The sequence below is a fragment of the Aedes albopictus genome, chromosome 2 (assembly GCF_035046485.1).
Source record: "Aedes albopictus strain Foshan chromosome 2, AalbF5, whole genome shotgun sequence".
Taxonomy (NCBI): domain Eukaryota; kingdom Metazoa; phylum Arthropoda; class Insecta; order Diptera; family Culicidae; genus Aedes; species Aedes albopictus.
The window spans coordinates 24990281-25007158 of NC_085137.1; the positions used below are offsets into that span (position 1 = coordinate 24990281).

Sequence of the window (16878 nt, forward strand, 5' to 3'; positions counted from 1 at the left end):
TGTTCCCAAAAGAGCACCCAGAATCAAGAAGAAGAAGAAGGGGTAAGCGCAAGCGATTTTTCCTTAAAGAAGTAAATTTTCCCCATAGTAAATCCATCGTATGAAAAACTAAGAATGGGGGCGCTAAAATAAAGTTTCTCCGATCGATCTGAAATTTTGCACTGTTGATATGGGACCAAAATAGTACTCAAAAAGTATACATGAGTTGGAGTTTTTCCATTATTCATTTATTCCCATATAAACCGTGTCCCAGGCTAATGTATGTTCTCTCACTTTGTTTTTACCAAGGAATTGGCATCCCTATCCCACCAATGCAATGTTTTCGTAGCCAACATAACTGCGGCTCAAGCGTGAGACTCAAGCTGACAACCTATCTCTCAACACAGCAGCATAGTTAATGCTGGGTAAGAAAACAAGAAGACCAGTCCCCTGGTTTTTACTTTTTGTTCAGGGCTTGTTCACAAATGTCATAACGCTGGAGGGGGTGGGTGGGTTTCCTGCATCGTGTTAGGGAAGATTCAAATATTACGTCCATCATTTTTCGGGATTTCTAGACCCCCCCTCCCCCCTCTGTCACGCACTTTTCCTATACCCAATTGATTGATGCACAAATCGGTAAGAAGAAGAATTTTGACATCCAAGCGGTGTGCCGTTTACATCCATCGACCAATCAGCGACGAGGATCTAATCGACGGCACACCGCTTGGATGTCAAAACTTCTTCTTCTTTTCGCTTGGTGCATCAATCAATACACGTACTGTCACACTTTTCTAGACCCCCCCTCCCCCAAATCATGGACGTAATTTTTGAACGTTCCCTTACCATAGATTTTGTTGGTGTTACAGCCCGAACAAAATATTATCCGTTGCAAGAAAATAGAGAGCGAAAATGGTGCAAAATCGCTAATAGACCTCCGCTCGTACGTTTAATCGTTCTGGTGTTTTTTACAATAAGTGCGCGAATGGGCCAAAGAATACTGCGCCGAAAACACCAACACGATTTACCGTACTGGCGGAGGTATACGAGCACTTGCGCTCAAAAATTTTCGTGCAACGCATAATAAAAATTTTCCCCATATAAATAGTGTTAATACGAAGGGGTGGGTGGGTGTCAGGAAAGGCCAATTTTGGCGTTATGAAATTTGTGAATGTACCCTCATTGATTTTGATTTTTCCGTGTTTCGGGTCACTCAGCCACTCACCGTCTGTCGCCCGCCGAGGAACTCAATCAAGTTGTCAAAGAGGTAAAGTTCCAAACAAAACAGCAGAACGCAAATGTTTTTGCTGTCCGCATTTTTGTGTTTTGTTTGAAATAATCGTCCAGTTTTCCTAGAAATTGCCCCACTAGCGATTAGATAAAGATGACCACGGCAGCGGAACAGTCGGGTTTGGACATGGTGTGCCGCGTGTGTTTGGACAATCGCACGGAAATGTTTTCGATTTTTTCCGCGATTGGCAAAGGTGGACCAGTCATCGCAAGCGTCATCACCGAGAGTACCGCCGTGCTGGTAAGTGTAAACAAAGCCCTATAACTTGGACGGGATCCGACTTCGGAACACCTTTAATGAACTTGTGAAATTTTAGGTAGAAGAAGATGACGGCCTGCCGGAATGGATCTGTACCGATTGTGCAGAGGAGGTGAAATTCGTTGCCAGTTTCCAGGACAAAACTCGGCAATCGGATCGAATGTTGAGGGAAGTGTACAAAGCTGAGGTGAAGGAGGAAGAAGAACAGCTATATGCATTGGAAATATCCCTGCTGGACCAACCGAAGGAGTTGGTGTCTAAAATAGAGGTGGCCGATGATGAAGTGTTCGAAGAGGATGATCGAGAATCGGACGTTCGATTAGATGTGGACTATGGTGATGATAGTGATGTGAAAAATAGCGACTCGGATGAAGATTACACACCGGAGGAATTAATTACAAGAAAAAGAGAAGCTGAGCTGAGCTTCGTGGACGCAAATGACGTACCCAGTAGTGACTCAGATCAAGAAGCTAAGCCCAAGAGAAAGCGGCAAAGGAGTACTAAAATTACAAAAGATAATGAATCAGTGCCAGACGAACTAGACGAAGTCGAAGAAGATATTTTTATGATTGTCGATGTCGGAAGTAAATTCCTATGTTGTACATGTTTGAAACTCTTTGACGGAGAAAGTGAGCTCATCGCTCATGGTAAAGCAGTACATAAAGCTAAACGAAGCTGCAACCCTTCAAAACCGCACGTTTGCAATCTCTGCTTTAGAAGATACTCATCCAAGGTCGCTTTGCAAGCGCATTGCAAAAAAGCTGCTTCTATCACACGAGTATTCGACTGCCGGCTCTGCCGCGCAAGAATCGCTTCACCGCAAAAGCGCCAGCAGCATGCCCACAAACATCCTCCGGTAACTTCGCAAAGTTCGGCCATCGTCGCCACACTTCCGCACGATGCCCTGGATGCTGGTAAAATTTGCTGCGCTCAAGGCTGCAATCAGGTTTTCGATACCGAGGAAGAACTGCTGGCCCACTCGGAAGTGGAACACGAGGCAAACCGTGTGCAAGCCATGCTGAACGCAGATACGCGACGACCGGTTGAGTGTCGAATTTGCTACCGACGGTTCATCGACGAGAAGGGACTGAAACAACATCAGCAGCGACTCTACATGCCCAAGAGGCACGTTTGCACGGTTTGCGGGATGAAGTTTGCAGTGGCAAGCGAGTGCAAGCGACACGAAGCGGAACATGTTGGGCAGGAGAAAAAGTACGAATGCGACCAGTGCGACAAGGCGTTTTATCACCGGTAAGTGTGGGAAGAATTGAAGGAGAATCAGAATATATATAGAATAGATCAATATGCTTCTGCTCAAGAAGCTATCTATAACACACCATATGAACGGTCAGGTATCAGAAGGCCGGTTCCAGAGGCACGTTATCCTCCATTTGGGACATTTGTGCCGTAACATGCTTGTTTGTTTTCATGTTGATAAATCCTGCCGTGCTTCGACGGAAAAAATCTTTACAGCAAATTCGCGTTCTGGTGTTTCTACAGGAATCCCTTCTGAGATTCTCGCAGGTCTCTCTGGAATACTCCCTGGAGTTCCTACCGGAAATCTATCCAAAATTTCCTCTGGTTTTCATCCAGAAATTCTTTCAAAGGATCCTCCGCGAAATCTTGTTGAGATTTATGGAAGATTTTTCCAGTATTGTTTTAGGAGTGTCGAATCGGCTTCCTTTTGGCATCAGGAGTCTCTTCTGGCACTCCTCTAGAAATTCCTTCCGAGAATCCTCCAAAAGCTGAAAGTCTCTATAATAAAGACAAATCAATCAACCAATCCTAGAATTTTTAAAGCATTTCTTTCCAGGATCCCCCCAAAACTACTTTCCTCACATGATTAATGCAGAAGTTCTTCCTGGGATTCCTCTGGAATTTTCTTTCGGTACTCCTTCGGAAATTCCTTTCTTCATTCCTCCAGGAGTTTTTATTAGGCCTTCTTCCAGGAGATCTTTTTGGGATTTTTCCAGGCTTCTGGAATTTCTCCAGGAATTTCAGGGGTTTCTAGCGGGAATCCTCTAGGAAATCCTTCCAAAATTTGTCTAAGAATTCTTTCCAGTGCTTTTCCTGGAATTATTTCTGGGATTCTTTATTTGCAAAAAATGCAGCTGCTCAAAATCTCATCCAGTATTATTCCAGGAATTTCGTCCAAGATTTATTCGAGAATTTCTTCTGGGATTCCACATGATTTTGTTCCTGAATTTCCTTTCCAGAGTTTTCCTTTAAAGATATCCCCATGAATAATTTCCGGAATTGTTCGATAATACTTCTGAAATTCCACCCAGAATTGCTTTTAAAAATCTCCAGCAGTTTCATCCACGATTTGTTTCGGATTTCCTTCCGGAAATTCATTGAGTAATCCTAGAAGAATTTCAGAAGGATCTTCCGGAGGAATCCCGGAAGAAACTCCTAAAAGAATACCAGGAGGAACTCCTAGCGAGGAATCTTTTCGGAAGAATCTTCTCAGGGGTTTTCAGATCGTGCACCGCGGTGCACTTGGTGCACTGCGAAGCCTTGCCAAGTGCACCGCGATCGTTCTGGACAGGCTACAAGCTTGATGACAAATATTAGATAAATAAATCGATCTACAACATGGATGACTGATGGCACTTGTTATATGACTATTGTATCTGAAATATAAAATTTCGGAAATCGTGAAGAAAATTAAAGCAGCACGGTCCTGCGGCAAGCAGACAAATTTATAATGAATTATGTAGTGAATTTCCTAAGAATGCCAAGGGGCTCGTTAGATATGAAACAATTCTCATCAAGAAATACCAAAAATCTTACAAGGTATGTTTGATCTTCACTAAAAATTCCAAAAATAATATGACTAGTATTTCTCATAATTTGAGCAGGAATCTTTTAATGATCTTTAAAGTATTTTGAAAAAAAGTAAAGATTCAAATGATTTCTCTGGGAATTTCGCTACGATATTTAAAAAGTTATGAAGTTCTGAAAACAGAACTATTTTAAGCATTTTTTTAGAACCTCTTTTTAGATATCTTTCAGAAAATATTTATTAGAAAAAATCATAATCCAGAGATCTACCCAGAGCTTCGTCGAGGATCTCGTCAGGAATCCACTGAAATTCGGATATGAACCAAACAATAATTTCATCAGAAACCAGATCATAACTTTAAAAAGTATTTATCCAAAAAAAAATCTTAGAATTGAAAATCATTTCGACATGCGATGAACATAATAACTCGCATCGGAAAATACATTAACACTTCTGACAAACTCTAAATTTCATATTTTAAACATTTTGATTAAGTGTACCGCGGTGAAGTTTGTCTCCAGAAAGTGCACCGCGAGACAAAAGGCCTGAAAACCCCTGCTAGAGGAATGCTGGAAGACTCCCAGAAGCAACTCCATGAGGATTTTTTGAAGAAACTTCTGGAGAAATCCTGGATGAATTCAAGTTCAATGTTCTGGAGGAATCCCAGAAGGAAATCCTGAATGAATTCAGGATGGAACATGTAGTGTTATGCCAATAGGAGTTCCTAAAGTTATTTTCGAGAAAAAAAAAACATTTGAAAGGAGTAATCTTTGGAACTCCTGGAATAATTTGGAAAAACGGACTCTTTGATGAATTATCATAGAAATACCTTGAGGAATCCCGGGAGGAACTACTGGATGAATCCCGATTTTTTTTTTATTTCTGCTTCCGGAATCGTCAAAGCCCCATTAGGAAGTCCGGAGAGAACTCGTGGAGGACTCCCGGAAAGAACTAAAGTAATCTCAGAAGAAAATTTTGGAAGAAAGCAGATGGGATATTCTGGAGAAATACCATAAGGTTCTTCTTAAAGAATTCCGGAAGAAACATATAACGGAATCTCGGCAGGAATTCCTGAAGTAAACTGGGAAAGATCTTTTTGGGGGAATCCGGAAAATCTCGGAAGAAATTAAGTGATGAATTACCAAAAAAAAGGTGGTATCCTGGGAGGAATTACTAGATGAATCCCTTAAACTTGTTTTATTTATACTGAAAATACCGAAAGGTATTCCTGGACGGACCTCGGAAGGTACTTTTGCAGCAGCCTTCTGGAAGAACTCTAAGAAGAATCTCCGGAAATATTCCGTTGATTCATTCCTCAAAGATTTCAAGGAATTGACAGAAGAATCGAAAGGAGATCCAGGAATTGAGTTACAGGGGATGGCCAAAATGTTTGGGATAGGCAACTTTTTTTTGTCTCACAAAAAAGTTCAACATGCTATAACTTTTCATAGAGCGCATCAAAAAATCTCAAATTTTGACTGTTTGTCAACCTATTATATGTGCATCATTGGTACAACGTTGGGCTCGATTGATTAATATTTCGCAAAGTTAGAACCGTTCGGGTAAAACACTATTTTTAGACAACTAATTTTTGAGCTGTCATTTCTCGGGAACCAGTAAACTGAATTGAATGAAATTTTGAACGTACCCTAACAATATGTAAATGCTTCACAAACTATTAAAATATGGATACTTTTTAAGCGTTGAAAAAAGTTATCATGGATTGACACTTTTTGGATTTTTCTCGAAAAAATGTTATTTTTTTACATCAATGTCAATAATTTTTAGTGTTGATATCCAAAGATTTTCCACTTCTGTTCTCAAATTATCTCTAATCAGATATATTAGAGCCTATTTAGATTGAAGGAAGAACACATTTAATATTTTTTGTGTGATATTGTAAATTTGACTTATTTTCCTCTATATGGGTAAAAATTTCAACCCGGTATAACTTAATTCGCCGTGAAAAAATATTACATTTTGTAACGTCGTATTAAGTATCAATATATTGTTGATAAACGTTAAAAAAATCATTCAATTCGGTACACTGGTTTCTGAGATATGACAGTACAAAAATTAGTTGTCTAAAAAATTGTGTTTTACCCGAACGGTTCTAACTTCGCAAAAAGTTAATCAATCGAGCCTAAATTTGTACCAATGATGCACATATAATAGGTTGACAAACAGTCAAAATTTGAGATTTTTTGATGCACTCTATGAAAAGTTACAGCATGTTGATTTTTTTTGTGGGAGAAAAAAAAAGTTGCCTATCCCAAAATTTTTGGCCATCCCCTGTACATATTTTTTTAACCGACGCCCATGCCGCACATGTCGTTTTTTAAACTGCAATGTTTCAATATTTTTTTCTATACGAAGGTGTTTCATTAACCCAAAGATTGCCATATGGAAAGTATTAAAAAAAGACAATTACACCGTCTTCGACCTTGCGGCCTCTACAGACTGAACAGTACTAACATTTGACAACGGACAATACATATAACACCCGTTTGACGAAAAGTTTTCCCCGGTTGGAGCGGGAATCGAACTCACACTCCAAGGCTTACGAGACACCTAAACGACTGACGCCGCTAATCGCTCGGCCACGAAGCCCACAAATCATAGGATTTGGTCGGAAATGTGTAGGAAATTTAAGCGTTGAGGAGTCTTCGAAGGCACTTCTGGAAGTACCATAGAATGGACTTATGCAAGGATCTCGGAAGAAACTTTCATGAATCGCATATGGATCTCCTGGAATAGTACATTGGGTTTACTGGATGAATCCTAGAAATAATCCCAGGAGAAACTCCTGAAAAAAAAAAAAGTGTTGAAACTAGGAAAGGAACTTCTAAAAAAACTTAATATATTTCTGAAAGGATAAAACAATAAACTTGTGGGTTTCAAGCAGTTTCTTAATGTAGTCTCGGAGTGAATACTGGAGCAATACAGGAAAGATCACCTGAATAAATTTCCGCAGTAAATTCCTCCGGATGATTATTCAAAATGTAAGTGCAGTCAAGAAGAGGATGCAAGTTCTATGTGGACGCAGATTAATCTGGTAGTTAAAATCTATCTAAACATTCCCCTACAAAGATGTTTTCCAGAAATTCCGTTAGGATTTCTTACTGTAACTTCTACAGAAATACCTATTGGAATGGCTCCCAGAACTTCTCACAAGATTCCTTCAGTATTTTCTCACGTCATTTATCTTAATTTTCCTTGTCGAATTTCTCCTGGAGATTCTTCCGGAGTTCTACAATATTTTTAGGAATTCTTGTATTATTTCTGAATCCCGATCAATTTATCCTGGAGTTTTTTACGGGGATCCTACAGAATTTCTATCCTGGATTACATCTAGAGGTTTTTCCGGTATTGCACCCAGAGTCTCTCGTGGCATTTTTTTCGGAGTTGCTCCTGCGTTTTGTCCAACACAATTTTCGTGGGCTTCCTTCCAAGGTTTATAGCCAGAGCTCCAAAAGAATTTTTCTCAGTATACAGGTATAGCGTAATGTTGTCACGGAATTTCTACTAGAGTTTCTCTCGGATTCCTCTTGAAGATTTTTCGCGATTGTTTTGGTGTTCCCCATGGAAATTCACCTGAACACCTTTCCGAGATTTTTCCCAGAGTTTCTACATAAGTTATTTCTGGAATTTATACTAGAGCTCCTCCAAGGATTTCTTAATGAGTTTTTTATGAATTTTCTGCAGGAGCTACTCCCGGGATTTCTAACGAAGTTTCTCTAGTATTTTCTTCTAGAGTTTCTTCCTGGATTTCTACAGGAGTTTTGAGCGGGATATTCAAAGTTTCACCTGAGCTTTTCCCAGGATTTATCTACGAAGATTCTTTTGGTGTTGATCCTGGGATGTCTCTCCGAGTTGTTCCGAACTTATGTTGGACTTTCTCATGTGATTTTTTTCTTGAATGCCTTTTGAGATTTCTTCACAAGCTATTGCTGATATTTCTCATGGAATTCGTCCAGTGATTTCTGTCAGAGTTTTTCCTCGTATTTGTTAATCGCATTTCTTACAGTGAGATTATTTGTTTTGCAGATTTTCTTGGGATTATTCCTAAAGTTCTTCTCGTAATCTTACCAGAAAATCGTCACAAAATTCAGGATGCTCTTTTTAGTATTTCTTTAATAGTTGCTCCCGGAGTTCTTGTAGGGATTTTTCCAGAAGTTTTTCTCGAAACGTCTCCTTAGATAAACTGCCTATCAGAATTTTCTGGTGAAATAAAATCCAGTTGAAATTTCTGGAGAAACTCCGCATCTTAAACCTACTGGAGAAATCTCGAGAGGATCTCCAAAGGAACTTCGGATGAAATCCTGAAGTAATCCTGGGAGTAATCCCGGAGGGTAAACCCAAGGTGGAACTCCGATAACCGCTAAGTAAAGTGAAATCCCCGGAGTACTAGCGAAATCCGCGAGGAAATCCAATAAAAATATCCTAAAGCTTTTTGGAAGCAATCTTGTGCAAATAAAACTTCTGCAAGAACCGCGAAAAAAAAATCCCGATAATAGATAATTTTAAAGGAACTTTGGATATGTTTTGGAGGGACCTCCAGGAGAAATCAAGCGAGAAGCTCTGGAAGTATATCGGGTAAGAATATAGAAGAAATGCTGTGATTTACTTCAATAAAGACCCCGTGAACTCCTGCAGAAATGCTGGAAGAAACTCTGGTGAAAATTCCAGCAACAACTGCCAGAAATCTCGGAAGAACACCTTAAACTAGTGGACGAAACTACGTATGGAAGCAAATACAGTGATAGACATTCGTTTAGCCGAGGCCCAAAAATTGTCAAAAAAGTGTCAGGAAACTCATCCAATGATTTTATGATAAAACTTTTTTATGGCACTGATAGCAGCGGCGTCATGGTCGCGATTTTCTCCGCAGTCAAGTTCGCAGATTGTGAACAATCCTCGGTACCCACTTTACGTAATTTATGTTTAGTCCCTTATTGTCAGAGCTGTCAGATCGGTGTAACACGCTAAATATAATTTACACACGGAAAAAAATACACGATAATGAATATTTATTGGGTACCGGACTGGACACAGAAAATTTAATGGTTTTCTTTGGTACATCGAGGTCTTGAAATTAGTCTATGCTGATAGTATATCTAGTATTGATTTATGAAAAGGTGAATACATCACATTTACATAAGCACTGAAACAAAAACAAGGGGGAAAACCCTTCAAATGTCATTTTTTGTCTAGACATTCGTTTAGCCGAGTTGAATGAAAAATTGGTTTTCAAAAGATTTTTTGTAATTTCGTGACTGTATTACTCGGATATACCTCAAGGCATTTAGTTTATGACATGTTAGCAAGGTAATTGACCTTAAAAGTTTATTTATTTGTGAAATATAAAGAAATATTACAAAAATTTAACACGATACGGAGAAACGATGATAAATTAATTTATTTAAGAAAAATGCTTTGTGTAAACACTTTTTTTGTATTTCTTTTTCTTTGTAAATTTTAACTTAGGCTAATTCTTCACACTGTAAACACTCTTATGTAAGCTAGACTGGCGTTACGGTTCAAGATCTACCAAACCGAACCCTAGTGACATCCAGTTTGTCAAGTTTGGGTAATGTGTTTTGGTAATAAGGGTACCATGAAAAGTCCTTGTTACTGGTGACAGTTTCTAAAATTGCATTTATTCTGCCTTGCTGATAGTTAAAAAATCGGACTTTGCCCACCCGAGACTACACTTGACGTTAGGAAAACAAACATGCTTTACGTATCTAATTGCGTACTAACCTATTGAGGACTGTTACGTTCTGGTAATTCAAGGACTCACGTGCGTTCTTATTGTAGAACACATTCTCTAAATTGACAGAGTTTTGCAACTAGCCTAAAGTCCCGGGTTTTTCTTTGTTGTCCTGGGACTAAACTAGAAGCAAGACATGGATGGGGCTAGAGTTCCGATGCATGGATAAATATCAGTACCACCGTTTTGTTTTTCTCAGAATTCAAATAGATTGTGTTTGATTAGGGGCGCTCTTTCACTGGGATTTAAATCTCTATGATAACGGGACCTTTTTATCGCAATCGATTTCTTGCACCTCTGGGATAACAAAACAGGAACTGTACAGAAACCGATGCTTCATTGCCTCTCAATGATAATGGAGTAGTACGACTTGCACTAAATACTAAGGATACGGGTAATGCCACAAAAGACCTAAATACTGGTCGCAGTGGCTCACCCGAACAGAAAAAAGCTAGATTAGTCGTTTTTAAAATATGGCACAATATTATTGTAGGAAATGTTTAAATTATTGCATAAAATGTCGTGAGAAAATAAAGTATATAGGTTTTTCGACTGGTTAAACATCAAAATGGGATCGATAAAAGCTAACCTTAAAGTTCTGTGTAGTAATAAAGACGTATCCTAATGCCTCTGAAGTATAACTGTATAATACTAGCATTACTAAATGAATTAGAAGACTGCCAAGCGAAAGAACTGCAAGAAGAGTCGGAATTTTTGAACCCTGTTTATTTTACAGCAAATGCTCATACAAAAACACATGACATGGTCAAAACATTGGCTTATTTCATTCAATCTCTAAATGAGTCTAAGATTGGAACCACATTCATTTTACAATATTTTTTTTGAAAAGAAAATTATGAAACAAGTAGTTCATGCTAGAAATTTGAATACTTTCGGTGCCATTTCTCGAAATGTGATCCGTCCAAAGTATGTTATTTCAGCCAGAATACAGTCTAGCAGATATTGGGAGCTAGTAGAAGACGTAATAGTAGTAAACGCTGTGATTTATGCAAGTTAAACTATCATATTTTATCAAAACAATACTTAAATACGTGATTTTTTGATGGTTTACGGCATTTTTTTCTGTTACAAGTTATGTTTCTAGTATATTTTCAACCTGCAGTCGTCGTGATACTTTTATTGGAATCTTTTAAAACACTTCCGATGAAAATAACCACAATAAATCTCAATTTCTAAACATTTTCAATATTATAACTTACTTATATGAGATGCATGTAGCCCATATAGCCGAGGCGGTAAACGCACGGGTATTCAGCATGACCATGCTGAGGGTGACGGGTTCGATTCCCGGTCGGTCCAGGATCTTTTCGTAAAGGAAATTTCCTTGACTTCCTTGGGCATAGAGTATCTTCGTGCCTGCCACACGATATACGCATGCAAAATGGTCATTGGCAGAGGAAGCTCTCAGTTAATAACTGTGGAAGTGCTCATAGAACACTAAGCTGAGAAGCAGGCTTTGTCCCAATGAGGACGTTACGCCAAGAAGAGAGAGAGAGATGAGATGCATGTAAAATTAATATGGCAACACTTCTGAAAATGATCAAATTCATGATTTACAAGTCGATCTATAATGCAGGTCACCATACAAAATTATTGCATTGGATATTATTCGAAATTTGAAAGTTTTTATTATGAAGTTCTAAAAAATGTACAATTCGGCTAAACGAATATCTAGGCAAATTTTCAAAATCGCAAAATCGCAGAGGTTGCCTGTTCTGTAAGTGCAATTTAAAAACTGTGTTAGCAATTAACAACCATATGGTCCGTAGAATTACGGGTTGGCCTCCTGAATGTTGACTTGATTTGTAGGTGGAAATTTCAAAACAATTTTATTACTATTAAGGTGAATATATAACGAAGCCACACCTCGAATTTTCAAAAGCACGAATCTAAAGAACCGAATGTCGGTTTGAGTTGAAAAGTTGATCGATTGGTTACCCGCTGGGGGTGACCAACCGATCAACTTTTCAGCTCAAACCGACATTCGGTTCTTCAGATTTGTGCTCTTGAAAATTTGAGGTGTGGCTTCGTTATATATTCACTAGAGTGGGTCAACGTTGTACGGAGAAGCTTCAAACTTGATCGTATCAACCCGGAACAAAGCTTTTTCAATCTATATTAGCGTCCAAAACAACTGTGCAAAATTTGGGAGCGATTGGCTGCGTCCCCGTATTCCGCATTGCGATTGAAATTTGTATGGAAGTTAGTATGGGAAAACGTACTTTTTTGCATTTTACTCATAAGTTGAATTATTTTGCCTAATACCATGTAACTAATGACGTTAAAGTATAGCCTAGGATATGTCGAAAAACTTTGTCGAAGACCGCAAAGTGATCCGACGCTTGTGAACAAAGTTATTCGCCTAGTAACTTAGGCCAAAAATTGAGATTTTATTATTGATGTTATTCCTTTACATGTTAAATGTTAAACACCACCGGGCAATCGGTACGTTATAACTTTGTTCACAAGTGTCGGATCACTTTGCGGTCTTCGGCAAAGTTTTTCGAAATATCCTAGGCTATACTTCAACGTCATTAGTTAGATCGTTTTAGACGAAAAATTTCAATTTATGAGTAAAATGCAAAAAAGCACATTTTCCCATACTAAATTCCATACAAATTTCAATCGCAATGCGGAATACGGGGAAGCAACCCATCGCTCCCAAATTTTGCTCAGTTGTTTTGGACGCTAAAAGGAATCGAAAAAGCTTTGTTCCGAAAAATCGACTTTGTTGACCCAGTCTAATATTCACCTTAACTCAAAGCTCTGTTACATTTTCATAAGACAGTCGTCATAAGGTTTATAATGTCATAAGGTGCATCGTGGTGTTTATTTTAACAAATGATAATTATGGCTGTTTAAAATTTAAAAATCAAATGTATTTCCAGTGACCAGCTGAAGGCGCACGTCAAACGGCACTCGGCCACCCGGGAGTTCATGTGCAACATCTGTGGTCAGTCGTACATGCAGAGGCACAACCTACAGGCTCACATGCTGAAACACGAGGGCAAACTGCCGTTCGAGTGTGACATCTGCAAGAAGGCATTCCGCGTAAAGGCCAAACTGATCTATCACAAGCGGGTGCATTCCGGCGAGCGGCCATTCGCATGCCGGTACTGCGAGCAAGCCTTTGCCGACAGTACCAATCGGTTGCGACATGAAATGTCACACACTGGTTAGTAGTTGTTTCGTTTCATTTGAGTAGCGATTTTCATAAAACTTTAACGTGTTTTTTTTTTATTTTTAGGTGTAAAACCGTACAAATGCGATTATTGTGAAAAGACATTTATCACCAAGCGACTAAAGAGAGATCATGAGAAGACACATTCGAAAAATCTCCGCCCTCAAAATTCTTATCCGTTTGACAGTTCTAAAATAATTATTATGTAACTATTTACTTTATTTTTTTTTCATATGACATTTCGTGTAATAAATATTGTAAAAGTTCAAACGATTTTTATTGAATTGGAGTTCTGTTTTTTTTTTTCGACAAATGCATCTGGTCCGTTCAACCTGTTCAATGCGTTGCACGTTTTTTAATACTGTCTATAATCGTTTAAGCGCCACTGTAGTTATTCTTATTAACTCTAATTACGAGGCTTCAAAATGCAGAGAAAAAAAGAAAGAACCTGAACGATTCAACCTCCTCACTTCGTTTACAGTTTTGAAATAGTAAAACATATAAGCACATTGTTTTTTAAGCATATCAACTTAGGGGGATCCGTTCGTCATTCATCACAGTTCACAGGTATTTCCTTCTGTCGATTTATCAGGTGGCCTAGATCAGAGCCTCCACCCGTCAGGGGTGAGCCTGCCTATGCTGCTTTTTGTGGGTGGAAGATAAAAAAACAAGAAATCGTCGAGAACTGTTAATGGCATGCCTCATCTGTAATTTTATTGTTGGGCTTGTTCAAGTAGTACACTGCCCATGATCGCATATCAGTCCCATCTTTGCTAGGTTTCCTATTCATATGGGACAGTTATGCGATCATAGGCAGCACAGTGCTTTTCGAATTGAATGTCGTTGGATAAATCAGCCTCCCTAAGGAACTTAAGAAGTCTGGTTTGCATTGGCGTAGCCAGGGGAGGTTCCAGGGGTGCCTGGCACCCCCTAGAACAAATTTGGCACCCCTAGAATTTTTCCATGACAGTCACCAAAAATTTAAAACTTTACACAATAATTCCAATATTTATTAATGGCACATTTGAATAAAACTAAAGCACACTCGGAATTACTTATATAACTGTTGTACCTTTTGGTGTTTTGGATATTGGTAAGAACAATCAACAGACTTCTCCATAGATTCCTCCAGAAATACCTCTATCTATTCGTACAGTGATTTCTCTAGCCTTTCTTTACGGATTCCTCCCGATATTTCTTTAATAAACTGTCCTTGGGATACACCAGGCAGTTCTGATGGGGTTGTACATTCTAGAAATTTCTGCAGAGAATGATCCAGTTAATTCTGCTAGGATTTCTTTGGAAATTCTTACCATGATTCTTCTCGGAATTCTTCTAAGGATTCCTCTAAAAATTTCTATTAGGATTTCTTCAGGAATTTCTGGTGAAATTATTCAAGCGATCTTCCTGGGATCCTTTCAGAAGCTCCTTCGGTGATTCTTCCAGGAATTCCTTCAGAGATTTCATTCTGAGATTCTTCCAGAAATTTCTCATGGAATTCCTCCAGGCGCTTATATTGGCCTTCATTTGGGAATTGTGGCTAGGATTTCTCAAATAACTCCTGCTGCGTTTCTTCCAGCCATTTCTCTTCTTCTCTAAAAATTTTCACTGTGATACATTCTGGAATTCTACTAGGAAATCTAAGAAATCTTCCTGAGATTCCTCCAGAAATTTCTCCTGCGATTCCATCAGGGATTCCTCCAGTATACTTCTACCGATTCTATCAAGGAGAACTGTAGGTATTCCTCCAGGAATTTGTTAGAGGAACTTCTCTTAAGATACCCCAGGCATTGATGATTCTAGGATTTCTCTAGAAATTACTTCTATGATATCTCCCAGAGTTCTTGGAATTCCTCCAGATATTCCAGCTGTGACTGCTCCAGCAATTCATGCGGTTCTTCCAGCTGTTCTTCCTCCAGCAATTCTAACTGTGGTACTTTAGAAATTATGCTACGGATTCTTCTAGAGCTTTCGTCTGGCTTTTTTGCTGAGATCTTTCCAGGCAATCTACCTGGATTTTTTTTGAGAAATTGCTTTGGTTGCTCCACCAAGAATTTCTCCAAGGACTGACCCAGGAATTCATCCAGAGATTTTATCCAAATATTCCGCCAGAAAATCCTCATGGAATTCCTGCAGAAACTCTTTTTGGCCTTTCTCCAAGAATACCTCAAACAACCCCTCCTGTGATTCTTCCAGCAATTCCTCCAGAAATTCTTACTATGATACGTCCAGAAATTCTTCCTAGTGATTCCTATACGAATTTGTCCTAGCATTATGGCTGGAATTCTTTCAGAAAATCTTCCTGTGATCCCTTCAGGGCATTCTCTATAAATTCTTCCAGAATACCTCTACCGGTTCTTGCAGTTACTTCTCTAGGTATTCCAAGGATTTTTTTCTTTGGATTCCCCCGGCATTCCTGAGGGGGTTTCTCTAGAAATTCCTGTACAGTTTTCTCCAGTAATTCGTTCTAGGATTTCTGCTGAGGTTTCTTCAGTGTTACATCCCAGAATCCTTCTAAGAATACCTCCTGAGATTTTTCCTGCGATTTCTTCAGAAACTTTCCGGTGATTCCTCTAGGAATTTTTATACAAGATATTTTGTCCACGGATTCTCTCATAAATTCCCCATGGAGTTCCTACAGGAATTCCTCTTGGCCTTCATCCAGGAATTTCAACTGGATTTCTCAAGCTATTCCTGCTGTGGTTCTTCCAGCAATTCCTCCTAGGACTCCTCCAGTCATTCTTACTGTAATACCTCCCAGAATTCTTCTAGGGATTCTTCTAAGAATGTCTCCAGGGATTCCTTCAAAAACTTGCTGGGATCTCCTAGGAGTCTTGCAGAAGGTTTTTTTATTCGTGAATTTTAACTTAGGCTAATTCTTCACACTCTTGCAGAAGTACCTCAGCTGTGTCCTCCTGAAAATCCTAAAAATAAGTCTGGGATTTCTCCAAATATTTCTTGTTTGATTTCTCCAGGAACTCCTCTTGACTTTCGTCCAGGAACTCCTCCTAGGATTCCATAAGCGATTCCTGCTGCTTCTAATGTTTCAGGAATGCCTCCTAGGTCTCCTCAAGAAATTATTACTGTGATACCTGCAGGAATCCCTCTGGACATTTCTCCTGGAATTTTTGCGGGATTCTCCTAAGCAGTTTTTCTAGGATATTTCCATAAATGCCTTCGATTCTTCCAGGGATTTTTCTAAAGACTTATCCAGGAATTCATGGATTACTCTGGAAATTAATCATGGTACCTGGAACTCCTTGGCCTTCTTCAAGGAAATCTAGCTGAAGGAATCCCAATAGAAATCTCTAGAGAAATCCCTAAACGAATTTCGAGAATAGTTGGAATTTCCAGAAAAATCCTAGGAGGTATTACTAGAGGAATCTCTAGTGAAATCTCATAGGAATGTACGGGAAAAACTTGTAAATAATTAGAAGGAACAGAATGTTGCTAATTGACTAAATGAGTGATGAATTTGTGGAATAAAATCGCGTTTTGGTGGGATTCGAGAACACACGGCTCCGTATTTACTAAACCGCAGTAGGGCCATTTCTTTAGAGGTTCCTTAGGCATGGTTGATTTATTTTAGCTAA

The 16878-nt window shown here is 39.0% G+C and overlaps 1 protein-coding gene across 1 annotated transcript; it reads left to right on the top strand.

The window, feature by feature from the left end:
* Positions 1-1312: 1312 nt before the first annotated feature.
* Positions 1313-13574, top strand: LOC109622656 (zinc finger protein 431). The gene is made up of 4 exons (XM_020077063.3): positions 1313-1507; positions 1584-2776; positions 12993-13279; positions 13352-13574. The coding sequence occupies exons 1-4, from the start codon at positions 1361-1363 to the stop codon at positions 13492-13494; spliced, it is 1770 nt and encodes a 589-aa protein (XP_019932622.3). The 5' UTR covers positions 1313-1360; the 3' UTR covers positions 13495-13574.
* The last annotated feature ends 3304 nt before the right edge of the window (positions 13575-16878 follow it).